The following is a 25,985-nucleotide window of genomic DNA, read 5'->3' on the forward strand; positions in this document are numbered from 1 at the left end:
AGGAGCTCGAGGTGCACGTCCTCCCCTCTTTTCATCCAAATCTTCCTTCTGCCTGCCCAGAGCCGTCCCACAGGCTCCAAAGTGACGGCAGGAGGAGCAGCAGCCCCTGTGGCAGAAGATGGCGTGGGGCCAAGGCTGAGTTACCAAGGTCTATTTATTTGAGGAGGGGGGAAAGGAAGCAAATGTATGTACATATACATTCAGTCATGTATGTTTCCTCCAGAAAAAGGCCCCGTGAACTTATATTACATGAGAAGGTCTCCGGGTTATTATTATTGTTATTAATATTATTTAAAAGCTGGGGTTGTGCCCCAAAGTGCTCATAGTGGAGCGCAAGTGGCGATGGGTCCTTGCTGGCCTCAGATGCAGTGAGCTGAGGAGATGGGGATGTGTTTGGTGGCAGCCACATGACAAAGTCCCTCAGGACACCTGAAGAACATGGGACTCCATCTCTTCTCCCCCAGTGCACAGGCTCAGCATTAAAACCACAAACCGGCTGCTGAGATTTCCTAAAATCATGTTTAAGCCAAATATTTGGCCTTGTTCCTTCTTCCTCAGCCTCAAATCTCCATGACAGGCTGAGTGGTTCAGCGGAGTCCGGAGGCCCCGGGCGAGCCCTCCAGGAGGAGGAGGAGGCGGGGCAGTGCTGACTCCTCCTCCCAACACAGCGGTGATTGTATGAGCAACAAAACATGCACGGTAGCGACTGAGCGTTCCCACCTCGCCCTGACCCTGTTCGAAAATGAACAAGTCCTCAGTCCTGCTCCCCACCAGAACGGGATGCTCGTCCCAGCCCACCCCGCTCCCACCCTCTCCCTCACTACTACTGGGACATTATTCTGTGAAAGGCAAATTATTTGCCCCGTGGCAGCTGGACAAGGAGGAAGGTGCAGGTGGTGAAGCATCTGGCTGCTCCCCAGACCACACCGGATGTCCCTGGCTCAGTGGAGAGCGCGGGGTCCATGCTGCAGGCACAGCCCTGGTGGGGACCAAGCGATGGCAGGAGGGTTTGGGGTGCCAGCTGCCCAGATACAGGCCCTGGTCCCCAAAACTGGGCCCTGTGAGCTGTCCCCCCCTGGGCAGGGTTAACACCAGGGGTCCCGCTCGGCCCGGCCCCGGCAGAGGCTGTCGCTGCGCTGCCAGGCGCTGTCGATGAGGCTCTGGGCATCCTCACATTTCTTCTTCACAGCAGCATCCAGAATGGCCTTGTGCTGGAGATCGACCTGAAACACGGGTGTGGGGTGGCAGGAGGGGAACAGACAACAGTCACTTCTCCCTCTTGCTGTAAAACCACCTCAAACCCACATGGGCAGGCTGTCCATGTCATGGACATGGTGACAGCAGGGCTGACCCACATTCCTTCCATTCCCCTTGGCAGTACTGGATGCTCATGGCTTGTCTTGCCAGCCTCTAAATCCCACATCCTGTGATTATATGGAGCCATAGGAGCTCCCTGTCTCTCCTGCCCTTTGTGGGAAATCTGGGTTCACCCTCCAGGGACAAATTCATCCCTCTGCTCTCCCTCAGTAATGAGAGTGTGAGGCAGCCCCACATGCTCACCTGGTAGATGTTCCTCCACGCGACGTTCAGTGCTGACAGGAACCTCTCCAGTTCTGTAGTGCAACTAAAATAAAGGACCCAGGGGGCCAGGAACTCCTTGCTGTCCTGAGCAAACTCCTGAACAGCGAGAGAGAGGCCTGGGGTCAGCATTGGGTGCTCGCCCAGCCCCGGGCCAGCGGGTCCCAGAGCCCTGCCCTCACCAGGATGCAGTACTCCTTGCCAGCCTCCGTGGACACAGCGGTGACATCGGTCAGCTCCGCGGTGCCCAGCGAGCGGAAGAAGCTGGTCTGGCAGTCCTCGTGGCACGTGAAAGCCTTCTCATCTGTCAGCACCAGGCAGCAGGGAACACACGGCGTCGGGGCAACGCCCTGGGGGATCACCTGCGTGGGGTGGGGAAGGGGGTAAAACCCGGCACGATGGAGCTCCATCTCCATGGGGTGCCCTGTGGGGAAACCCTCCTGGCTCAGGATAAAGCTGCCTGCTCCATCCTGACAGACATTCCTGCTCCCTTTCCCTGGGCAAAGCACCCACGCCCAGGGCCTGTCCCCAGCTCACCCCTTTGGAGACAGCCTGGCAGAAGTACTGCATCCAGTCTGCCATGTCCTCCTCGTTGTCGGCGCTCAGCTCCAGGGAGGGCCGGTCCGTCAGGATCACCTGGAAGGAGTGGGGCCGGTCGGTGGTGTTGGAACGCCGGCATCCCCCGCACTGCTCGCCGCTGGGAGAGAGGGGGAGGATGGACATGAGCGGGATGGATGGGCCAGCACGAGCCTGAGAACAGCCTCTGACTGCCCTCCCTGGGCAGCACCTCACCCCTGTCCCAACAAACACTCGTTCCCCATCCGTGACATTCCCTGGGATTGCTCCAAGGACCATCTCCAGGCTCTTCACATTGCAGGAGAGCTGGAGCTGAGCACAGTGGGTCTCCCAGCAGGGCTCTTGGAGGGATGCATCACCCTTCAGAGGCCAAGGCCCCTTCCAAGGAAGGAAATGAGGTGGCATGCACCGGAGCCAAAACACATGGGCACCTGCCCCCAGGCAGGAGCAGCCAGGATTCCTGAGGGATTCCTGCTGCATGGACCAGGCCATGATCCAGCCTGGAACCCCTCCTGGACATCCCAAGTAGCTCCTGCTCCCCAGATCCCCATGGAGTTGGGGTTCTGTGTCCTACCAGCCACTCACCCCATGTTGATGGAGAGCAGAGGGGTGACGTCCGTGCGATCGGGGTACTGGTACAAGATCCCATTGCTGTTGTTTGGGAAGATGAGAGAGGAGGGAACTGGAGTCAGCACAGCTCTGGTATCCCCTGCCTTTGGTCCCACAGCCAACCCTGCCCCTGCCCTCCACCCCTGCAGCCCTGTGGGGTCACATTCCTGCTGCTGGGCACCCACAAACTGTGGCTTGAGCCACCAAACCTGGTGGCTCGGCTCCTTTAGGTGGCAAGATGAGTCCTCTCTACCTCCCAGGCAGCTCTTGGGCAGCAAACTGCTCCCAGCACCTTCTCCCAAGAGCCCTGTCTGACCCCAGCCCTGCCCCACAGCCCCAGTGCCCACCTGAGCACCACAAAGCAGGGCTTCCACTGCTCCTTGCCCAGGTAGGAGGTGCCTGCCTTGTAGTGCAGGATGCCATCCTTGGTGACAGCGTGTTCTGCAGAGGAGCAGCTGCTGCTGGAGGGCCCCAGTGCCTCATCCATGGGGTCCTCCCAGTGAACGAGGCCGTAGAAACGCACAACCACGCTGCAGGCCTGGAAGAACCAGGAGAAGTCAAGGGAGTCTCCTGTGAGCCTTCATCACCTGCAGGGCTGGTGGTGATATCCAAACTCACCTCACACTTGGACTCCTGTGCCACAAACTTGGCAAGTGCCAGTTTCTCCATGGTGGCATCCGTGAGGATACTGGGATAAGGGGGCTCCCGGCACCCTTTGATCATGGCTGACTTCAAGGAGACCAGGAAGAACCTGAGATGGAGGCAAAGATCTCTGACAAGGCTGGGGCAAACAGCCCCTCATCTCCCTCAGACACCTGGTGCCCAAGGGTTCCCCTTAACCTGGGAGTCTCTGGTCTTCCAGACCAAAGAGTTGCAAAATCAACCTACAGACCAAAGGTGATGGGAGGCTGCAAAGTCTGAACCCCAGAAAGGAGACAGGTGACACCCAGAGGTGGTCACTCATCCCAGCACAGACCCCAGTATGGCTTGATGGTCACCTCCCTGAGCTGCCAGCACACAGAGACCTGGGACATGCCTTGGAGCTCATCCCTACTCACGCCAAGTGACATGGGGTCTGCATTGCCCAGAGTCCCAAAGCTCAGACTGAAGGATGGAGTAACTCTTGATCCAGGGAAGATATTTTGGTTTTATCCACGCCTGAAGCATTTCCAGCTGTCAGCTGGGTTCAGCCAGTGGCACCAAACCAGCCCCCAACCCCCTCACGGGTGGCAGGACTGTCATGAAGGGCTGTCTCTGGAGTCTCCCACTGTCCCCAAGTCCAAGAATTCCAGAGTTCTGTGCCCAGTTCCCCACTCACTCGGTGAGAGCCACGTCGGCAGTGTCCAGCAGGAACTGCTTCCTCCGGTTGGTGCACACCAGGGTCACTGTCTGCTGATCCAGCCCAACCTGTGCCACACAGCAATGGTTAGGGAAGGCAGCCATGGGAGGAGGGGCAACACAGCAGGGCTGACTGGGCTTCTGACCCAGGGACAGCGTCAGTGGTCACTCTGCTGCCCATGCAAAGACATGGGCACCCACAGAGGTGGCACTGGAAGGGACATCACTGCCAACTCTCCCAGTCTCGAAGGTTCACTGCCCATGACACAAACACACCCTCACCCCTGGACAGGTGAGAGCTGCCCCCTGGCCTGGCTCACCGAGATGTAATCCAGCTCGTTGTAGGACACAGCCTCCTCCACCATGTACGGCTTCTCCGCTGCCCCTGGCACAGACACAGAGAGCCACGTGAAGGGGGGCAGAGCACCCCCTCTCCAGCAGCAGCACCTGCAAACTGAGCCATGGCTCAGGCAGCACGGAGCCACAGGACACAAGTCCCAGGGCTCCTGGGGGACAAGTCAATCTGAGCTCCCTGCTCGGGAGCACGGGACTCAAGGGAAGTGGCAGTGTCCTAATCCATGGACAGGCTGTGGATGGAGCCGCCCTCCCTGCCCCTGAGCCCAGAGGCTGTGGGGATGTGATACCTTTCCGGATCAGGTACACGTAGCAATCTGTCAGCAGGACGTAGATCAGCTGCAGGTTCCCTTCCATGTGTCCCGTGCTCATTCGGATCATCTGCATGGAAAGAAAGGAGCTCTCAGCCCTGGGCTGATGCAGGCACAGAGCTGATCTTCAATTGATGGAGACCCCTTACCCTGAACAACTGCTCCTCATTCTCCCGAAAGACGTGGATCATCAGCAGGAGGAGATGGTTGTTATCCACCCTGCGGAGAGAGATAGCAGAGGATGGACATAGATGTGAGGCTGGGTGAGTCCAGGAAGGGCAATCCCCTTCCTTGTTGAACATATCCATCATTTGGGCACTTGTTAGCTCCCCAGGATCTTATCTTCCTGACCCTTTGTGCCTCCTCTTCATCCTGGAGAAGGATGGGCTTTGCCCCCCAAACCGAGGACGAAGGGAAAGGTGTCAACTTGAGCTCAAGATTGTTTTGAAGATGCTCTCCCTGCTGAGCACACCCATCCTCACCTGAACTCAGAGGGATGGGTCAGCTCCGAGGGGCTGCCCTGCCCTTCCTCCACCCCAGAGTCCTCAGCGCTGCTCGGGGAAGGGCTGGGCTGCTCCTTCTTGGGCTCACAGAGAGCCTGTGGGTCGATGGTTTCTGTCTGGCTAGTTTGAGGTTCAACACTCGCCCTTTCAGACTCCTCTACTGCTCCAACTGCTTCTCCCTCTCTGCTTTCTTCTTCTTCAGGAGCCTCAGGGCTACCAGAAACATGTGGCGGTTGGCCAGGCCCTGGAGGGTCATGGTGGCCACCACCTGGTGCAGCAGCGTTTGGACTCTCGACGGTAAATCGGTAGAAGTCCATGGGGGCTGAAATCCCCTCACTAAAGTCGCCAGAGGACGATCCATCGGGGGTCTCCCCTGGCGTGCCGGTCCGAAAGGGCTGCCCGGGGGGCTCCAGGGCGGCGTTCCAGCCCCCGGGGTCCAGCTGCCCGTTGAGCCTGTCCATGACCTTGCTCAGGGGCTGCCCCACGCTCTCCATGGACGTGTCCTTCATCTCGGGGATGCGCAGGGCCAGCGGGCCGAGGGCAGCGCACTCCCCGTCCCTCGGCGCCTCCTCCCTGTCCGTGTCCCTCGGCGGCTCCTCCCTGTCCCCCTCCCCGTCCCTCGGTGGCTCCTCCCTGTCGCTGAGCCCGTTGACGCCGCTGTCCCCGCTGGCCTCGGGCGCTGCGGGCCCCGGGCTGTTCACCGCCTCCTCAGGCTTCACCTTCTTCTTCTTGCCCGTCTTCTTCTTCTTGGCCAACCTGTGGGAGAGAAGAACGTCACCCACTGTGCCTGCTTAGACTCTGCAATACACACGGGGCTCCAACAACATTCCTTTGCAATTTTCCCTATTGCAGAGAAATCCTTCTAATCAGGAACATTGCTCAGTGTGCAGCCATGTAGAGCCCCCATCTCTGTGCCAGTTTTCATGAGACAAGCTATGGACACTTTCTCCTACCTATCTCAAAGAGGTGTCACTGCTGACACAGCACCTTGGGCTTTCTTTCAGCTGTAAAGGGATCACAAATGGTTGTGGTGCTGAATTGACATGGGGAAAATCTCTGGTTGAGATCAAGAAGCTGGGAAGGGAGGAGGTTTCTGGAGGTGGCAATGCCGTGTCCCCACCTGCCAGGAGAGGGAGATGCAGGTTGGAGCACACCAGGATGTGCTGTGGAAGTGTTCTGGCACCCACAGCACCCAAACTGCTGCCAGGTCATCCCTGTTTGGGAGCCCAGTGCTCCCCTTCCCTGTGTCTCTCATGTGGGATGATGAGTAAAAACCCAGCTCCTCTGCCCCAGCACAGCCCTGCTGGGCGGGTTTGGGGAGTCCCCATCACAGGGTGTGAGCAGACAGAGCCTTGAGCTCTTTGTCTGGATTGAGGGCTCTGAGGGATCCCTTGGGGATCTCCCCTGCAGGAGTCAAACACCCAAACCCCAGCCAGGAACTCTGCAGAGGCATCTCCCGTGACAGGTTTGGCCACAGCTCACTGACAAACAGGAGGAGGAACAGGATGGGAGACAAGATCCAAGCCCCAGAGCAGCTGCAAAGCTGCCACCAGCTGGAGAGAGCTCCAAATAAACGCTCATGGGTTACTCTGAGCCCCCTGACTCACAGTGGCAGGGGAAGGGGGTGATGTGTGTCGCTAGAGAACATAAGCTCCCACTGCTGTTCTCAAGGTGAAGAAAAAAAGGGAAGTTTATTTTCTGACTCTAACATTTATAGTTTTTTAAGAGTGCCAGTGGATTGGAGGGTGACAGTGCCACCTCTCCATTGACACTGGACAGACTAACAGTCTATCAGCTTTCTCCTCTTCCATAAAGAAATGCAAAACAATGAGTTATTTACAGAAAGTGTGTGAGAAAGTTCGCTACAAGAATGTCAACATCAGAAGGCTTAGAAAATCTTAAAAAACCAGAGTGACAGATGTGGAATCAGCCCAAGGAACCCCGCCCAGCCCCACAGAATAAAGGCTGCAGCACAGAGACCATCTTTGCTGGGACAGAAGAGGTGTCACATCCCCAACACCTGCCCCTCTCTGAGGCCAGCAGCTCTGTCCCTACCTGATGACCTCCAGCTCCGTGCAGCTCTCAGACTGGTCCGTTCCCTCGGGGGTGGCCTCTGCCCTGTGCACGGGCGTGGTGTCAGCAGAGGAGGGCGCCTCGGCCCTGTCCTGGTTGAAGGGGTTGTGGCGCTGCTGCGTGGGGCTCCTCACCACGGCCCTGCCGCCGTTGGGCTCCGAGCGCGGGCAGCTGAGCGTGTCCGTCAGGTCCCCGTCTGCAGGACAGGGAGGGAGAGAGGATCAGCCCCGGCTCAGGCTCCCGGGCACAGCCAGACCGAGCCAAGCCAGGCGCCGGGGGCTCGGGGCACTGTGTGGGCACCGCGCCCCTGGCAGTGCCAGCAGCTCCCGGAGAGGACGGACAGGGAGGCCAGCGTGAGACCCTGCACCCCTCTGCAGTTCAGAGAACGCCTGCACGCAGCAGCTCGGTCACCCAGGAGCAGCAGCTGGATGGAGAGAGCAGAGGTGGTGTCTGAGGGAGCTGCTGAGGGGTCCTGGGGCCATTGCTCCTGAGCAAGGTGACAGCGACCATGAGGCTGCTGCTTCTCCCCTAATGTGGCCGTGTGTCACAGACATGTTTTATGAGAAATCCTTTCCTTAGGATTTTTTCTCCTGAGAAGCTGAGAGGCCTCAGGAACAAAATGTAACCAATGGTTATCTGCTGCTGTGGAATGCAACAGGTGCAGCTGGGATTGGTCTCATGTGGTTGTTTCTAATTAATGGCCAATCACAGTCCAGCTGTCCAGACTGTCTTGGTCAGTCACAAGCCTTTGTTATCATTCTTTTTCTATTCTTAGCCAGCCTTCTGATGAAATCCTTTCTTCTATTCTTTTAGTATAGTTTTAATATAATATATATATCATAAAATAATAAATCAAGCCTTCTGAAACATGGAGTCAGCTCCTCGTCTCTTCCCTGGTCCTGGGACCCCTGCAAACACCATCACAGCTGTGGGAAGGTGCCTGCTCAGTTGGAAGGGCAGACACAGAGGCAGCCCATGGAGCAGCAATCCTGACAGAGCTGACTGCTCTCCTCTGCTCACATGAGACACACACGGGGGCTGGAGTGTGCTGGAGAGGGGACACAGCATTCAGCAGGCAGCACAGACAGGGCAGAGCACAAACAGCTGGGCCCGTGTTAGTCTTCAGAGGGAAAAAGAGCAGAGGAGAAGGGCTGCAGGAGTCATGCTTGGACTATTATTATCTGTTACCCATCCAAAATCACGGTTAAAGGAAAGTTATCCATGCCCTTCTCTTCTCTAGCACCATTCCTGGTCCAGTGGAAGGTGTCCCTGCCCATGACAAGGGATTGGAATGAGATGATCTTTAAGGTCCCTTCCAACCCAAACCATTCCATGATTCTGATTCCTTTGCACTGCCAGCTAAAAAGACCCATTGGGAAGAGAACCACAGCCCTGGCAGACTGATTTTGGGTGTAGGATTTCAGGAGGAAAATGAAACCTCCTGTAAAACTTTAATCCAGGCAGTTTGTGCTGGATGATTCCAAAACTCCACTTTGTTCTCACTGAAAAAGCTGCTCTGGAGCAGGGAGTCAGTGTGAGCTCTACCAGGGAAATCAATTGGGTTTTATATCCTCAAATCCAGAAGGATCCACCTTTCCCCAGCATCCCTGGGCTTCAGCCTGCACCCAACACCCCCACTGGAGCTGCTGGCTGCACCCTGGGTTTGAAAATCTAGTTTGCACCCTGCAGGGACAGGTTAAACCACCTCTGTGACATCCCTGTGAAAGGAAGAAGGTAAGAGGGAGCATGTTAGAGCCCGAGAGCAATCCACATGGAATTCAGGCAGATTTGCCCAAATAGTCCCCAAATATTCAGGTGGTCCCATCAGGCTCCGTCCAGCTTTGAGCTGCAAAGGATGGAGTGTGGTGTTTCCTCTGGGGGTGAAGCAGAGAGGATGCTGCTCCAGTGCAGGATGTGCACAGGGGCTGCATGTGGAAAAAGAATAAATTCCTTTAAGCTGGGCAAGTGCTCTTGGCCATAAAGGCCAGAGGTAGCTGGTAAGTGGGTTTAAAAACTGCTAAAATTAATAAAAATAACAAATGTAGTGATCCCAAACTGACCCACATGCTGGATATTTTGGCTTCATGGGAGAAGTTTTGACACAGGACAGGATGATCCAGGGAAAACAAAACCTCACAAATTAATCCCTGCAAAATACCCAAAATTAAAGGCAGCAGAATTAGTTCAGCTGTTTTCCAGGGTTTTCAGGAATCCAATGATGGTGGATCAATTTTTCAGTCAGCACACGTTGTGTGCTTTACCCCAAAGAGGAAATCCATGGCATGAGGGCAGCTGGCACATCCCACATTTTGGGCCTGTACAGAATTCCATCAGGACAGGGCAGTTGGTTGTTAAAGAAACAAACATGGGAACATGCAGCAAGCTCAGGGGGCAGCAATGCAGACAGAAAACAAAAATGCTGTAAGAGATGAGCGTGTCCCACCTTCCCAGTCTCTGCTGGGCATGGTCTGCATTGCTGGAAAGACATCTCCAAAATCATAATCTACAAGAATGAGGGATAAAACTCAAGATTAGAAATACAGGTAGTGGGGAGGGAAGTGGGGAGATGGGAGAGTGTGAAGGGGATTTGGGGAGGGAGATGGGAATGGGGAGAAACCAAACAATTTCTCACTGGTATCTGAAACACATGAGAAAACAGGGAATGTGGATGTGAATGGAAACCAGCTGCACTAGTGGCTGTTCCTTCTGGAACACCCATGTTATGGGAGCTACAAAGGGACCAGGGAAGGGTAAAGGCCCCATTATTCAAGCTGCTGGGAAGCTAAAGCAGATAAACAGTGTCACCTAGGGCTTGATCCTCTCTGGCAAGCAATTTAATCTCTCTGTGCCTCAGGTTCCCCACTTCACACTTACCTCCCATAGATACTGTGATGTTTGACTCATGAATCTTTGCAAAGCCAGGGATCTGATTAAAGGGGAAAACTTGTCCTCTGATCCTACAATCCCCAGTTCCACCTACACTCTCAGGGTAGAGACATGCTCCTGTTGAAATGATGAGCAGGGTCATAGTTACAGGGAAAAGTTAAATTCCTCCACACCAGAGGAGCAGCAGCAATTCCTGCCCTCCTGGGTCCTGGTCCAGCCTTCCTACATCAGCACCAAATCCCTCTGTGCATGGGGAGACTGAGACACAGAGCACAGCCACTGCCTGGACACATGGAATAGGCTGAGATGATGCCAAACCCAAAATCCATCTCCAAAATCTCCTGGATCTCTACTCCAAAGCCCTCTGCTCTCTTTAAGCAGCCATCCACCAGAAGGCTGGGGACACCCAGTGGTAGGGACAGGCAGGCAGGAGATGTCTGGCACAAGCCATGCTCTGCTGAGGGAGGAGCAGGAATGCAAACCCAGGGATGCAACAACTGCTTATGCCAAACCTCTGGGCACAGAGAACCTTCCTCTGTGATTTTTATTTCTAGGCTCCTCATGCTGTCTCCAACTTCCCTGGGATGCTGGAGATTTGGGAGGAGCAAGTCCCTGAAACCAAACCCTCCCTGTGCACATGTGGTGAGCCCAAACCAGTGCTGTGCTTCCAAGTCCTTTGTTAAAACAACTCCAATGTCCATCCCAGGCTGTTCCTTTTCAGCATCTTTAATACCTGCAGGTTCTGCCTTGCTCATAAAAGGCACCTGGTGACCCTTGTCTTGAGAAAACTCACCTGTGTGTCAGCTCAGGCCCAAATTCTCTGCATCCATCTAACAGTTCATTCCATTCCAACCCTATTCCACAATCCCTTTTGCTCAAACTGGCATAAAAATCAGGACAGGACCAATGCATTTGGGATTAGGAACAGCATCAGCAGAGCTGCTGCTTGATGTGAACGTGGTGGGTGCAGGACAGGAGCTCCCTGCTCTGGCTGCAGCAGACTCATGGTGCAGACACAAGGTGTGTGTCTGTCCAGTTTATCAGAACAACACCCAGCCTCTCTGAAGGGATAAGGGGGTGGTAGGACAATTTATCAGGCTGCTCAAGGTGTATCAAGAGAAAAACCAACAGCTATGAGACCACTGGCTGCCTTTCTCCCTGAAGACACAGAGAAGACTCTGGAAACTACTCCCCTCCAGGGCCAGCACATGTGGTTCTCTGGACTGCCAAACAAACAGTTAAAAACCTCCCCTGCAGCCCTGTGTCCCTGCTGGCCTGGAAGCCACATTCAGTTACAGAAATGGCCTTTACCCTGTGGGGAGAGTCCTCCAATTCCTGCTAAAACCCTTTCTGTGGGGAGAGTCCTCCAGTTCCTGCTAAAGTGGCCTGGGGTGCCTGCAGGGAATGTCCTTCTCTCCCAGTCCGAGGCACAGAATCAGCACAGAATGGTTTGGGTTGGAAGGGACATTAAAGTTGACCTAATTCCACCCCCTGCCGTGGGCAGGGACTCCTTTCATTGTCCCAGGCTGCTCCAAGCCCTGTCCAACCTGGCCTTGGACACTTCCAGGAATCCAGGAGCAGCCACAGCTGCTCTGGGCACCTGTGCCAGGGCCTGACCACCCTCACAGGGAAGAATTTCTTCCTAATACCTAATCTAAATTTCCCATCTTTTTGTTTAAAACTCTTAGGGGTTAAACCCATTCCCCCTTATCCTCTCTCCCAAGGATGTAAGACAGGAGAGACTCCCAGCCTGGCTGCTGGCTCTTCTGCTTTGCTCTCTTCCAGTCTAAAATCTGCTGCCTTATGTGAAGGGGCTGTGGGAAGAACACAGCCCTGCCCACAGTGTGCCCAAACCCCACTGACCCTCGCTGGATGGAGCAATGGCACTGTCGTCCCATTCCAGGTTGGTGGAGGTGACAGAGTTGAAGGAGTTGAGGGAGAGGCTGTCGGAGCCGTGCACGGAGCTGGGCAGGCGCTCCTCGAAGTCCAGCAGGTGCTGGGGTTTGTAGTAATCCGGCATGTAGGGGGCCAGATCCAGGTATGGAGCATCCTGCAGGGCAGGGAGGGCTCAGAGTCAGGCTGCAGTCACTGTTTCTGACACAGGTGGGGGGAAATGCCACCCCACCAAAACGGTGGGACTGCCCCTTAAAGGTCCCTTCTCAGTGTCCATCTCAGAGGAAACCCAGTGGTTTCACCAAGGGTTACCCAGTGGATTTGTGTTTTCTGGAAGGACACCAGGGTTTTGTACCACACTTGCAGAGCTCAGCTCCTTTATCCCCATCAATCTGCCCTGCAGCTGCCTTGTTCCTCCTCCAAGCAGTGAAGAACTGAGCAACAGGAATAAATTCCATTGCTGGATCCGCAAAGAAGCCTTTCCCAAAATCATCAGCATCACATTTTCAGCTGAAAGTCCACCCTGGACCAAGCAGAGGGATCTGTCCCACCCTGGCCTTCCCCTGCTCCACATTCCCACTCTCCCAGAGCCAGGAGAACAGATCAAACACTCACCAGGTCCAAGTCAAAGCGGATGAACTCCAGTCCAGACACCAGTGTTAAGAACAAGGTCAGATGGTCGTGACTGCAAACCAGGGCGTTCCTGCCACAGGGAGGAACAAAAGAGCTTTACAGATCAGGGAAAGAGGAGGAGCAGCTACAAGGGCCCTTCTGTTTCTTTGGGGGCGTCTCTGAGCTGCCATAGATCAGCTCTGGAGCTGGCAGCCCACTCCTTGCCTCTGTGGGCAGCCACTGTGTACTGTCCCCAAACTGAGCTACAGCCACATTTCCAGGTGTCCAGCAAAGCTGGGTGCCTGGACAGGAGCTCAGCAGCTCCTTGGAAATCATGGAGAAATATAAAGGGGACTGCAGAGTAAAAGCAGGAACTAGGAAAAATGCTTGCAGGGCCTCACAGATATAAGAGGATGTTCACATCTAGGACCCTTAAATTAACTACATAAATCCCACAAGGAAAAAGGTCAAACCCTGATCAACTGCTTGTCCCCCACTGGCAAATTCAGGCTGGCTTCTGACCAGGAGGGATGTCAAATGTTACCCAAAGAAGGAGCTGGGATACTCACTTGACATAGTACTTGTGCAGCAGGCTGAGGTTCTCCTGGAACAGCCTCAAGTAGCTCTCCAAGGAATTTTCATTGAGGGCAAGGTATAGCCAGGCCCGGCCTGGAAACAGAGCAGCAGATTTATCTGGAAACACCTGAGAAGTGACACAAGCCTAGAAATATCATGAATTAGTTAAAACCCCTCAGATTATTCATTCATATCATTTGAGGGGAGCAACTATGAGGGAAATCAGGGGGTGTGGGTGGGGGGGGAATGCCAGTGAGAGATTCATGATTTGGAGTAAAATTGGTGAGAGACAGGTGAAGAAGTAGCCACACAACCGTGTCTCTCCAGCAAGATGGGAGCCCTGCCAGAAATATTGGGAGACGGGAGAGACAGAGGGAGAATTGCCATGAATCAGCCCAGGTGAGATTGGACACAAATTCTGGTGCAGAGAGAGGTGACAGTAGAGCCTGTGCTCAGCTCTGCTCTCACCAGCACAGGCCCACGACAAGGCAGGTGTTTGGATAAGCAGGCACACAGGATCTGGGCAAGCTCTTGCATCAAAAGTGGCCTCGATGGTCCCAGACATCTGCTATGGACAACTCAGAGCAGGGAAAATGCAGAATCACACACATGACTGCTGTAGCAAGATGTGGGGTGAGAGGGGATGCTCCCATCTGCCAGGAACCCTTCCCAAGGGCATGGCCCTGCAGGACTCCCATCCTTCCCAAGTGCTACCCTCTGCCAGGAACTCTTCCTGAGGCCATGGCCCCACAGAACTCCCATCTGTCTGGAACCCTTCCTGAGGGCACAGCCTCTTGGGTTCCAGGGCAGCAGAAGCCAGGCTACACCTCAGCACCCAGCCCCGAGGCACAGTGACATTATTTCCAGAGACCTCACACAGCCATGGCAGCACTCCCACCTCCCTGGCACAGGCTGCCCAGGGAAGCAGTGGAATCCCCATCCCTGGAAATGTTCAAACTACGTGTGGATGTGGCACTTGGAGTCATGGCTTGGTGGTGGACATGGCAGTGCTGGGCTAATGGTAGGACTCAATCTCAGAGATCCTTTCCAGCTTTAATGATTCTACAATTCCTTTGCCTGGGACCTGGATCCCAATGCCTCCCTCGATCCACCAGCAGCCCCAACTCCTCAGCACAGCCTGGGCCTCCCCAGGTGTCCCCAGAGCGAGAGCTGGGGTCACTGGATGAACACTCACTGCGTCCCAGGTTGGTGGCCACGTGCTGCAGCACTTCAATCTGTTTGATGGCTTCCCGGCGCGTGAAGTGAACCACCAGCACCCAGTACCCCGAGGAGAGATCTTGCAGTCTGCAGGAAGAAAAATCCCAGAGGAAAATTAAGCAAAAGCTCCACCCCAATGCCTGCCTAGATGCTTTCCCCATGCTGAGGTGTCACTGTCATATTTTCAGGAAAAATCCCCTTGCCCAGGATTCTTCTCCTGGGACGCTGAGAAGCCTCAGAGAAAAAAGAAAACAATATTATCTCATTTGCTTCTCCTGTGTTTTGCTGCTTTGGAATGTGGTTTGGAGATTGTTTACCCAACAGGTGGTTGTTTGATGGGTTTCATGTGAATTGTTTTAACTTAATGACCAATCACGGTCAGGCTGTGTCAGGACTCTGGAGAGGGTAATGAGTTTTTCATTATTATCTTGTTAAGCCTTCTGTAAGTATCCTTTCTCTATTATTTAGTATTGATAATATAATATAATATAATATAATATAATATAATATAATATAATATAATATAATATAATATAATATAATATAATATAATATAATATAATATAATATAATATAATATAATATAATATATAATAAATATAGTGTCATATCATATCATATCATAATAAATTAGCATTCTAAGAACATGGAGTCAGATTTATCTTTCCTCCCCACGATGGGGGACCCCAAAAATATCCCAGCAGGCTTTTTCCATGGGGAAAGCAGCCCCCCAGAGTGGGCTCCAGGCTCACCCGTAGAGCAGAGCGTGGTCCAGGTGCTCACAGAGCCGCTGCAGGACCTTGTCGTGGTTTCTGATGGCCGGTGTCTCATCTTCACAGGCAGCAAAGTAGCTCTGCAGCTGCAAAAAGAAGAGATGGGATGCCTGGAATGCCCTTCTCCAGCCCACGAGGAGCAGGTGGAGGTGCCAAAACGCTCATATCCAGCACTGAACAGTTTCTTGTGATCTCTCAGCTTGCTAAACCCTGTTGCAGGTTTTCCTTACGGGGTGTAGCTGATGTTTTGAGGGGACCCTAAAGGCAGTAACTACAGGGAGAACCTTGCCCAGGGTCCCCACATCTCAGCAGTGCTGTGGTGGCTGCACAACCAAGTTCCCCCATGGTGAGCAGCCTCTTCCCTCCCAGCCAGCACTACAGCAGGGTCTGGTGCTCCCTCTGCAGCCACCACAAAGTGGTTCAGAGCAGAAATAAACCCCAGCTCTGCTCTGTTTCTGGGTCTGACATGGATGAGGCCTCTCCTTGGTTTTGCTAGAAATCCCCTTGCACCCAAATCCTCTATCCCTTCCCAGCTGACCCACAGGCCTCCTCCTGCCCCCAGAGCTTAGGGATCTATTTAGGTCCTGTCTCACACACCCTTGGCATCCAGGCAGGGAGATTACTCTCCCAGGATGTAATCTCAGCTGGACAGGCCATGGCTGTTTGCTGGCAACGTGCAAGAACAGCTCAGCTGAGCCACAACAATATTAGAGACAATATCTATGTTATTTTAGTGACCTGACATGTCTTTGCCAAACCTCACTAGATGACAGATGTGTAAAACCCAAAAACTTGACATTACTATGCTTGTCAAATCTGACCTGTCCCCCAAAACAGGCTTTTCCTCCAGAATTATTACTAGAGAAGCTCCTTTTGGAAAAATCCTCCAGTCTTGATGTGCAGTTACCCAAGGGTCAGAGAACACCTCAGGGCCCCTGGGAACACTCTTAGGAGTATGAACATATTGAGCTCCAACACCCTCCTGGCTCAAAGACCTTGAACCCCTCTGTGACGAGGTCTCTTGTGTTGAGATGACCCCAAGGTGTTTGAAAGTCTTTTTTCCCAGCTCTGAGACTAAACAAGAAGCCAAGATGTGTCAGTTCTGCTTTTCAAGGTTGTTGATTTTTTCTTATCTATGATATTCTCTTTCAAGATCTGTCCAGCAGGTCAGTTTGTGGCACACTGACTGCCCTCAGGGTGGTGTTATCTTTTTATACTCAGAACTACATGTACTTTATTTACAGTAATTTTCCAATACCTATCACCTGTGTTAGACAGTCTGTCTCTACTCTAAACCAATCCAAAGTGTCACCATCACACAGAAGATGGAGGACAAGAAGAAGAAGAAAGACAGAACACACCCAGATTCCTCCATCTTGCCTCTTGAACCCCCATTCTAAAAACCCCAAAATTCTACTTTTCCACCCTGTGATAAATTCACTGTCATTCTATTCAAACTCTTGTGTCTTGTACATCTTCACACAAAGTTGGGAATTGTTTCCTGGGTTAGAATCAAAGGCACAGGTGTTTTTGACTCTGTGCCAAGGTCTCTGAGCCCCCTGCCAGGGTCTCGAGTCCTCCAGGGCAGCCAGAGCAATGTCCTGGGTTCCAACAGGTCCAGAGCAATGTCCTGGGTTCCAACACCTCTGGAGCTCTTAGGTAAGATGGCAGAGCCAGGTGTGTTCCTGCACAGAGCTGGTCCCAGCCCTTAGGTGAGAGAAAACTGCTGAGCCTGGAGAATGGCAGCCAGAGCTGCCCTGACCTGGCACAGCCCTGCTCTGCCTGTCCCTGTCCCTGTCCCAGCAGGTGAGTCCCCTGGGGAAGCAGATGCACAACCAGGATTGCAGAGGCACCTGTGGGTGTGCTGGAGATCCTCAGGGGCTTTCACAACACCCAAGTGAGACCTGGAACATTGCAGCTCAACAGCTCCAATCCATTTTTGGGAGGAAGCTTTTCCAGAAGATTCCCACTGTTCGTAGGCAGCCCAGACTGAAGCAGAGAGGAAAATGCCCTAAAATACCACTCTTGAAGGAAAAATTCAGGAGGTACTTGCAGCCAGTGTTTGAAGCTGCAGCAAGGACATCAGAGGAAGAAACAAACCTGTAATTCAGAGCCACATCCCTCAGGTGATGGATAAATGGAGTCATGGGGATGATGGCCAAGAGCTGGAGCTCACTAAAACATCCCATTTTTGGGAAAATTGAGGCAGAGGCAAAGATCTCACAGACATGAGCCAGCACTTGAAGGCAGAAACTCCCAACTTGTCCCAGCCAGGCTGTGGGTTCTGCAGGGAGCTGGGGCACCCTTGGAAGAGGCTCTGGGTGTTTCTGCAGGCTCTGTGCTGGATTGGGGAAATGCAGCTGTGGGGGACAGCTGGGGGAAACAAGAATAAATCAGGCATTTCATTAGCTCACCACTGAAAAAAATGAGACACAGCTTGGGGAGGTCAGTTTGGAGGGAACTTGGAGCCTGTCTGTGCCTCTGACTGGAGGAATTCCTCGTGACAGAGACACTCCAAGCCTGGGCAGCAAAAGAGATGAGGAAATAGAAGCATTTCCTCTTTTTTCTTTCCTCCTTTCTCCCAAAATAACCCAGAACTTTGTCACACTCCTTCCTGCAGCCAGTGCACAGCTCCCATACAGCACTGCACGCAGGGATGGTGCCACTCCCAGCATCCCTCCAAAATAAACATGGCCAAAGGCTTCCAGCAGCCAGCCAAGGGCAGGCACAGCTCACTGGAGCACAATTCCCACCAGAGACCAGCCAGGTGAATCCCTGCCCAGCCACCCTGACCAGGGAGGAAACAAGACACAGCAAGCCTCAGGATCTCCTGGGTGGAGCCACCCCTCCAGCCAGGGTGGGGAAGGACTTGCAAAAGCTGATGGGGAGGTGTTTCTGGCTTGGGAAGAAGGGTGAAGACACACGGAGAAAAGTTAGGATGAAACAGCTTTCCCAACAGGGGAACAAAGCCCAGCTGTGCTGTTTTTCAAAGATTCAATGCCTAGCTGAAAATTTGCAGGAATTACAACCATGAGCATCATGAGGGATGATCCCAGCACCCAGGTGGTGATGGCAGCAGTGATGTGGCACTGCCGCAAAAGTGGCATTTTATAGTGTTTATATGGAGTCTGCTGTAAGTTGTCATAAAACACACATGGATAATTGACCCAGCCTCTCCTCCTGCAGTCAGACCTGTCTGGGAGGTGGTGACAAACTCCATGAGGCACCCACAAAGCAGCTCCTGACACAGCTGGGCAGTGAGCAGGGCTGGAACTGGGGAGATCGGGAAGGAGGCAAATAATTGGGTTAAAAACACCATCTCTGGATTTCTGGAGAGATGTTCTTCCCCTCATCTCCTCTGCACCCCAAATCTAGAAGGAAGGGCTGATGGCTGGCTCAGATGGAGGACTCATGCTCCTGAGGGGCCCAGCAATGCCTGGAGCCCTGACCCAGGGCTATTTATAGACATTCCTGTGGCCAAAAGAAGCCCTGCTGGCATGCAGAAGGCATCCCAGCCATCCAGCCACCGGGACCACTCTGCAGCCTGGCCAGGTCTGAGCACCAGCACTCCTGGGGCAGAACCTGCTCAGGGAGAGGGCAACAACAGCCCAGGCACAACAGCCTGGCCACAACAGCCCGGCCACAACAGCCCGGCCACAACAGCCCGGCCACGGGCTGAACACACCTGGGAGAGCTGCAGCAGGAGGGAGTTTGCCCAACAGGAACAGAGACCTGGCTGCCACTGGGAAACACTCCCACCTCGTCCCCACTGAGGAGGAGGAGGAGGATTTAATTGCTGTTTATCAATCACAAGTTCGTTTTTCTAGCAGTGACACACCCCACCCCAAGGCTGGCACGCGTGAGAGAGGCTCTTCCTTGCACAGTTTTATAACCTATTACTGCAGTGGTTCTCAATGAGTGTGAAGATTTTCAGGCTGATCTGCAGAGCTCCTGTGTTGCAAGGGAAGCCAACAAATAATCAGGGAGGTGTTCTGGAAAGCCCATTCCCAAATCTAATCATTCTTGTGGTGGTTGTGAAATCCCTTCAGTAATTCTAAAACCTCACTGGAATATTGAAATAGTCTCCTGACCTGTTCAGGGCTGGCCTCAACCCAGCTGAGTCCACATCTCCCCTCTGTAAATCTGCCCTGCAGATGTTTCACAGCAGCTTTCCAACATCAATTCCATTTCACTTGTTCTGCTTGGTATTTCCCTGGCAGGACAAACACGGCGGAAGAACAACAAACACCCTTTGCATTCCTCAGCTCCTTAACTGGGATTGGAAAGGTGCTTCAAAACCTTCATTCCCACCCACAGCACATGGACTGAGGTGAGGGGTTTTCCCCACCTGAAAGAGCTGAGCACCCTCAGGAGCAATCCTGAAGCTCCAGGGAGTACAAGAAAGGACAACTGAAGCGATGTCAGCTCAGTGCCAAGGGAAGACACACGGGAAGGGCCAGGCCAGACACCTCAGAACTCACTTTCCCACCTGCTCAGGGGGTACAGACATGCAACAGCAAATGGATAAAGAGGAGGCTGAACTCCTGTGCCTGGAAAACTCCTGGTTTTCCATACCATCCATAAAAGCAGGCTGAATGCCATGGCAGGGGTGCTAGTCTGTCTCATGCACTTGTACAACACAAAGCCCTAAAACTCCAGCTTCTAGCAGGACATTTTGGAGGTCTGACTCAACACTCTCTACAAACCAGCACTGGCCTCAGTGCCCAGCTTCCCACTTTGTGCACCTTGCCTGGATCTTGGGGGTTTTTGCAGAAAAAGCACACCAGGCACATTCAGAGTATCAGCACCTGGAAGACACCACGAGTGCCACTGGATGAACCTGGAGATGTGGAGAGACAGGAGCCTGACTCAGGTGAAGCTGAAACCCACAGCAAAGTTGCTCCTTGCTGGAAACACTGAGCTTTGAAGCATTCCCCATCCAATGCCAGCAAGATTGTCACCTCCTGGGACACATACACTTCTCAGCTCACACCCCCCAAGGCTTTTCTGGGGCTTTCCTTCACTATTTCTAAGCAGCAAAGCTTGCAGCAGGCTGGACCCATGTGTGACTCAGACAAGGATAGGTTTTTTTTCCAGTGGGAATTTTTAGGGAGCATCCTGTTCCTCTGTCACAGCAAGCAGAGCAGGGGCTGAGCACAGAACTGGCTGCAGCAGACCAGGGTCCCTGAGCTAACCAAAGGCAGGTGGGAAGGTCCCATACGCAGCACAACAGAAAAAATAGATTTTATGGGGAAAAAACCCCAAGTCCAGTGGCAAACACACCAGAAGCAAGCAAAGTGCTGCTCCCTCACATGCTGGGTCCCACGGCTCCGAGTCCCTCCCCACCACCCACGGCCTCCAGCCCCTGCTCAATTCAGTTACACCTCTTGGACCAGTTCATCAGAAGTGGGGAAAGCAGAAATCACTCAACAGCCACCAAAATTGTGCAATCAGAAGCAGAGAGGCTTGGAGGCTTTCCTTTAGCTCCTTGGGAAAGCCAAATTCACCCTCCTAAACCAGCTGCTCCCCCAGCAAAAGGCTTTGTGCTAGAGAGAGGAGACCAAATGGGATTTTTTAACTCCCAAAATGTTATCACAGGCTTGTCCACCCTCAGCTCCAGAGCTGATTTTGGGTGTTATGGAGGACAAACATCAGTTTAGGTACCTGCAGAACCCAATCCCCTTAAAATTGTGGATGACAAACTCTGGATCACCACCAGCCCTGTGGTGGTGTGAGCGTGACTACCTGAGTGGCTCCTGGATTGGCAAGGCAGGGAAGTTTCCTGATCACTGGGATGAGACAAGAGGAATTTCTAAAGAGATAAACCTTGAAATTCTCCAGCAACCCAAGCAATACACAGCTGTGATGAGAGCAGAACCACAGCACCACAGGGACAAAGCCCATGGAGGCCCACCAAGACACACCTGTGCACTTGCTGAAAGCACCTGAGTGACCCCTGTGTCTTGTCTTCATGGACAACTCAGGAGCTCCATGAGATTGCTGCTACTTCTCCCACAGGCTTTTGGCAGCTGGCAAAGCTGGTGCAGATGGCAAAGGAACATGCAGGGCTACCCTCTTCATGAGGTCCTGCAGCAGCAACAGACATGGCCTGGGGAGATGTGAGTGAAGGAAAGACCCTGGCAGAGATAAAACCCCAGTGCTCTCTGAGCCAGAGAGGTGCCTCTCAAAAGGGAGCAGAAGGCAAGAGACTGTTTGGCTGTTTTCACATCTCCAGAGCTGCTGCCTCTGTGCTGGGCTGAATGAACGCAGCCAGGCAGAGATGAGCACATTCCCTACGTGCTTTGGGTAGAGATGCTCCACTCCAGCACTCCCTGCTCCTCTCCAGGACATGGGGCTCCAAGCCATGCCCAAAGCCACCCTCCCTCACTGTGCAGGAGAAGCAGAGGTGTCACAAGGAACAGCAGCTGAGGAGACTGCAAAGGCATTTCAAAGGTACAGGGCTAAAAATCCAACCTGGAGACAGGCAGCAAAGGCTCAGCACTAACTTGCTGTGAGGGCAGTGGAAACCTTCCCAAAGTCATGCAGAAACGGAGCAGAGCCAGAGATTTTGGCAAGAACTCCTGCAACATCAGCAAAAACCACTGCTCCACCTGATTGACATGCACCAAGGATCAGCTGCCCAGAGTTCATGGCAATGTGTGTCCTTCAAAGGCAGCACAACGGCCTGAAAAGCAGGGAGGAGTCCCAGAATCTGGGATTCTAACCTCTTTTCTGATTTTACATTCAGCTCCTAGAACTGTCAACAATAACACTGTTTAAAGACTGCATTTTCACCACCTAACCCCAGGTAGGAGAGACTAAACCCATCCTGAGCCTAGGGGATATACAGGGAAACCCAAAAGAACACAAACCACCAGCTTCATGGACCAGGGAACCTGTGACAGCTCCTGGCTACCAGGAGATGCCTGGCCAAGGATGGATTTGAAGTTGTTGGCATTTCTGGTATGTTTAGAGCTCACCTGGGCAGCACCAGGAAGCTGCCCACATCCCACTGCCACCCTACACAGCAGCATCTCCTAGAAGGAAACAAGCTCTTGAGTGAACAAGAGCCTGCACACTGAGCCATAACATGCCCATCCCCAATAAAGCCCTAAATCTTCACAAAAAACAAGGGTTAGGCAGCAATCTGTGCAGTAATTTGAGCTGAGCACAGCCCTCTTAGCAGAAGGGGAACTGAGTGGGAAAAGGGAAATTAAACAGTCACAATAAACAGTCCATGTGTGCAGAAAGCATCACACTGTGAATTAATCTACAGCTCCCAGGGAGGACACAGAGGACAAGCTGTAGATGGGAAATCAAAACCATGCTCCCAATTCCCTTGGAACTGAAGCAGAGACCCAGCTCCCCAGTGCTGAGCAGAAATTTCCTGGCATGTCTCTGGTTAGAGAGGCCTATTTTGTCTAAGTTAGGTGTTTTGCCTCACTTTTTTCAGTGGAGGCTGACTTCACACCTCCAACCTCACACCTCTGAAATCCACAGCAGAGCTGATCTTCCCCCTCCGGTATCTGGGAACCACACAGAGAACCCCATAGGCTGGAATTGGCTGGAATTACCCTCTCCAAGCACATTTGCCACTTTTCCATCTGTGCTCCATCCCTCAAGTCTTTCCAGGAAAATAAGAGAAGCAGACCTGTTCACTGAGGTTTGAGGGATTTGCTTGGAATCGAAGCATTTTTTTGCTGTGGATTTGTACAGAATCCACACACCCATAATCCCAGTTCTATCATACAATTTTAGAAGCCTTCTCCACAACCTCAAGTCAAATGCAGTGTTTTCTCTTAGGGATCAGTGCCTGTCAGCACAGAAAATCTAAAATTATCTGTAGCCAGGGTTCCAACATGCACTGATCCCCCATCCCTAAAATCCAGCAGCACCTGGCAAAAACTGCAATCACAGCCAGCTACAGCCCCAGCCCTGAGTGTCAAACCCTTCCCAGGGCTGTGCTGCTGCTCCTCTCCTTCCCCACCCAAGGCTGCTGAGCACAGGATCCTCTTCCCTGGGCAGCTCCATGAAAATAAGGCAGTTTCCTCCCCTTTGGGTCTGCAGCTGAGAAAAGAAAACCCCCACCATGCCCATAGACACATCCAAATCCTCCACTGCACACCTGCACCGGTGCTGAAAGTAAGGAGAGAGCAGCCCACACTGTGAGGAAGCTTCTGAAAGCAGAGGCAGGATGCTTGGAAAACTCCTCCAAGCCCCATGACACAATTCCAGTGCCAAGGAATTACTCAAGACGAGGATGACGGAGAGTAGGATTTCCCAGCACAAAGCCACTTGCTCCCTTAACCTAGTACTTTACTCTTGCCACTCACAGGGAAAAAGAAGATCAGGGATTTCAGGTTGAAGTGGGAGAGGTAAGCACTGGGAAAATAGCAGCTCCATAGTGATTTCCCTGAGGAAGGAGAACTGCATCCTGGAGGTAAAAAAGCAGGGTGGAATTTCACCATGGCCTGAGTTTGGTTTCACTGGGATGGTAGAAATTAATCCATCAGCCTGAAGCAGGCTCCTACATTTCCCTGAGTTTTGCTCTGAGCAAGGATGAACAGGCAGGATTAGAAAATCCCAAAATTTTCACTTCTGGACCAAGACAGGAGTGGGCAGGGATTGGGCAGGCCAAGGTGTGCTGGCAGAGCTGGAGCTAGAGTCCTCTTCAATCACAACAGTAATAAAAATAAACATGTTGATTTTTAAGCATTTCCAAACGTGATCTTCCAAGGATTTTGTGAATGCAAACAAATTAGGTCCAACCAATCCTGTGTGGGAAGTTGTATTCCTTATATACACAGGGAAACTGAGGCAGGAGCATTGCAGAGCATTGTGACAGAGCTCAGAGCAGGCTGAGCATCCACTGGTTTCCAGATAGATATAAGATTATCCTTAATTCTCAGAGGATAAAAAGGCAAGAGACCAGAGGTCAGGGTCATCCATGGAAGAAAAAAGCTGGGAGAGGTTTGCACATCCATCCTACACCCCAGAGGCAGTGTCCAGCCATCCATTTCTTAATTGCACCAGGAATTTGCTCGTGCTGGTCTTCATAAGACAAGTTTTCATGGATGAATCTGTGTCAGGACACACCGCAGAGCACAGGAAAACTATTCCATAAGGCAGAGGAAACCCAGCAACTGGAGAAACAACAGCACGTCCAGACAGCCTTTGCCCCAAAGCTTGGGACAAACACAAATGAAACTCCTGTTGCCTCCTCAAATGGAGCAGGGGTTCTTTTTCAAGGTTGGTTGGAGCTCATGTGTGGGCCAAACCAAAACTTCCAGCACGTCCTTACAACTCTCTCCTTTGGCCTTCCCCAAGATTTCAGCATCCCGGTCCCCTCTGTGCTGGCTCACAGATGTTTCCACCACCAGGATGGGCTTTAAGGAACCCCCCAAGGAGAAACAAGGGGCAAGGAGAAGGTGAGAGGACACACGTTCAGAGCACTGCTTTGAGGGCACAGAGCAGGGCACAGGAATGAACCACACATTACCTGTGTCCATGGGGAGAATGTCCCAGGTCCTGCCCCTCTATCCTGTGCCCTTCACAGGACATGCCTGGCTGGAGGGAGAACCTCTATAAAGATGGTTTTAGGCTGGATTCCAAATCCCTCCTGAATAGAGCCCCAGGAAAAAGGGTCCCCCCCAATCCTGTCCTTTGAAACGGGGAATCCTGGGCAGGACAATCCCAGTATATCCCAGCCAGCTAAAACAGAGGATCCTGGGGTGGCCCTGGCAGTGTCCCTTTGGCAGGGTGACTCCACACCCCAGATGTGCCACCCCCACCACCAGAAGAGCTGTGTCCAACCTCATACCCTCAGCACAGGGGGTCTCCAAGGACACTCCCCAAAGTGTCCATCTCAGGCAAAGGGGATGCAGTGTGCCCTTGACCCCACGCTCCTGTCCCAGAGTCCATCAGTATCCCTGCGATGTTTCTTGGCTGTGGGGGTCTGTAGGATTGTCCCCCAGCCCCATGCCTCAGGCAGAAGGTCCATAGGGACCCGTCCTTCAAGCCTACATCCATGGCAGTGGTGTGTGGTACCCAGGAGTGTCCCCCAGCCCTGCACCTCAGCAGACACAGCCCCCATGGGCAGCCCTGGGCAGAGGGGAGCCCCCAGGGCGGTCCCCAGGCCCACAGCCCCACCCTCAGCCACAGGACAGTGCGGGGTCCCAGAGCTGTCCCCAGCACCAGCTGAGGGGGGTCCCCATGGATGTCTCCAGGCCCAGAGTGACTGCGGAGCGGGGTCCCCAGGGCTGTTCCCAATTCCGCAGCCCCGGCATTGGGGCTCCCCCGGGCTGTCCCCAACCCCCGCAGCCCAGAGGTGTCCCCAGGCCCAGTCCTTTCAGCACCGCGGGTCGATGTCCGCAGTCCCCGCCGTGCTCCCGCTCCCACCTTCTTGACGGAGAGGGAGATGTTCTCCAGGATGCGGTCCTTCACCTCCGCCGGCTCCATGGCGCCTCCGCCCGCCGCCGCCGCCGCCCGCCGCGCCCGCCCGGCGCAGGCCGAGCGCCGTCCCGCCCGCCGGGCCCGCTCCGTCCTGCCGGCTCCGTCCTGCCGGCTGCCCCGGCCGGCCCCGGGCTGGCGGCTCCGCGGCGCTCAGCGCGCCATGGCCGGGCGCGGGGGCGAGCGGGCCCCGCGGGAGCACAGCGGAGCCGAGCCGCGCTGGGGCCGCGCTCCGC

The 25,985-nt window shown here is 53.5% G+C and overlaps 1 protein-coding gene across 2 annotated transcripts; it reads right to left on the reverse strand.

The window, feature by feature from the left end:
• Nucleotides 1-136: 136 nt before the first annotated feature.
• Nucleotides 137-25,985, reverse strand: PLEKHM2 (pleckstrin homology and RUN domain containing M2). 2 transcript variants are annotated; one of them, XM_071449368.1, is made up of 20 exons: nt 25,699-25,985; nt 15,280-15,386; nt 14,505-14,614; nt 13,303-13,402; nt 12,737-12,824; nt 12,092-12,278; nt 9,786-9,845; nt 7,325-7,538; nt 5,249-6,025; nt 4,916-4,985; nt 4,746-4,836; nt 4,422-4,486; nt 4,082-4,170; nt 3,382-3,514; nt 3,111-3,301; nt 2,740-2,805; nt 2,116-2,275; nt 1,761-1,940; nt 1,561-1,677; nt 137-1,223 (listed from the first exon to the last, which is right to left on the reverse strand). In XM_071449368.1, the coding sequence occupies exons 1-20, from the start codon at nt 25,756-25,758 to the stop codon at nt 1,086-1,088; spliced, it is 3,003 nt and encodes a 1,000-aa protein (XP_071305469.1). In that variant the 5' UTR covers nt 25,759-25,985; the 3' UTR covers nt 137-1,085. The 2 variants fall into 2 exon arrangements, with proteins under 2 accessions (XP_071305469.1, XP_071305470.1); XM_071449369.1 differs by lacking the exon at nt 9,786-9,845 and having other exon boundaries at nt 25,699-25,983.

This window comes from Agelaius tricolor, unplaced genomic scaffold (assembly GCF_023055355.1).
Source record: "Agelaius tricolor isolate 1412-34295 unplaced genomic scaffold, bAgeTri1.0.p SCAF_28, whole genome shotgun sequence".
Lineage (NCBI taxonomy): Eukaryota > Metazoa > Chordata > Aves > Passeriformes > Icteridae > Agelaius > Agelaius tricolor.

Coding starts and splice junctions, on each gene's coding strand:
- PLEKHM2 (XM_071449368.1), bottom strand. CDS start 25,758: ATGGAGCCGGCGGAGGTGAAGGACCGCATCCTGGAGAACATCTCCCTC. Junction 9,846..12,091: donor CATTGCTCCATCCAGCGAGG/GTCAGTGGGGTT, acceptor TCATTCTTGTAG/ATTATGATTTTGGAGATGTC. Junction 2,806..3,110: donor CCCTGCTTTGTGGTGCTCAG/GTGGGCACTGGG, acceptor CCCAAACAACAG/CAATGGGATCTTGTACCAGT.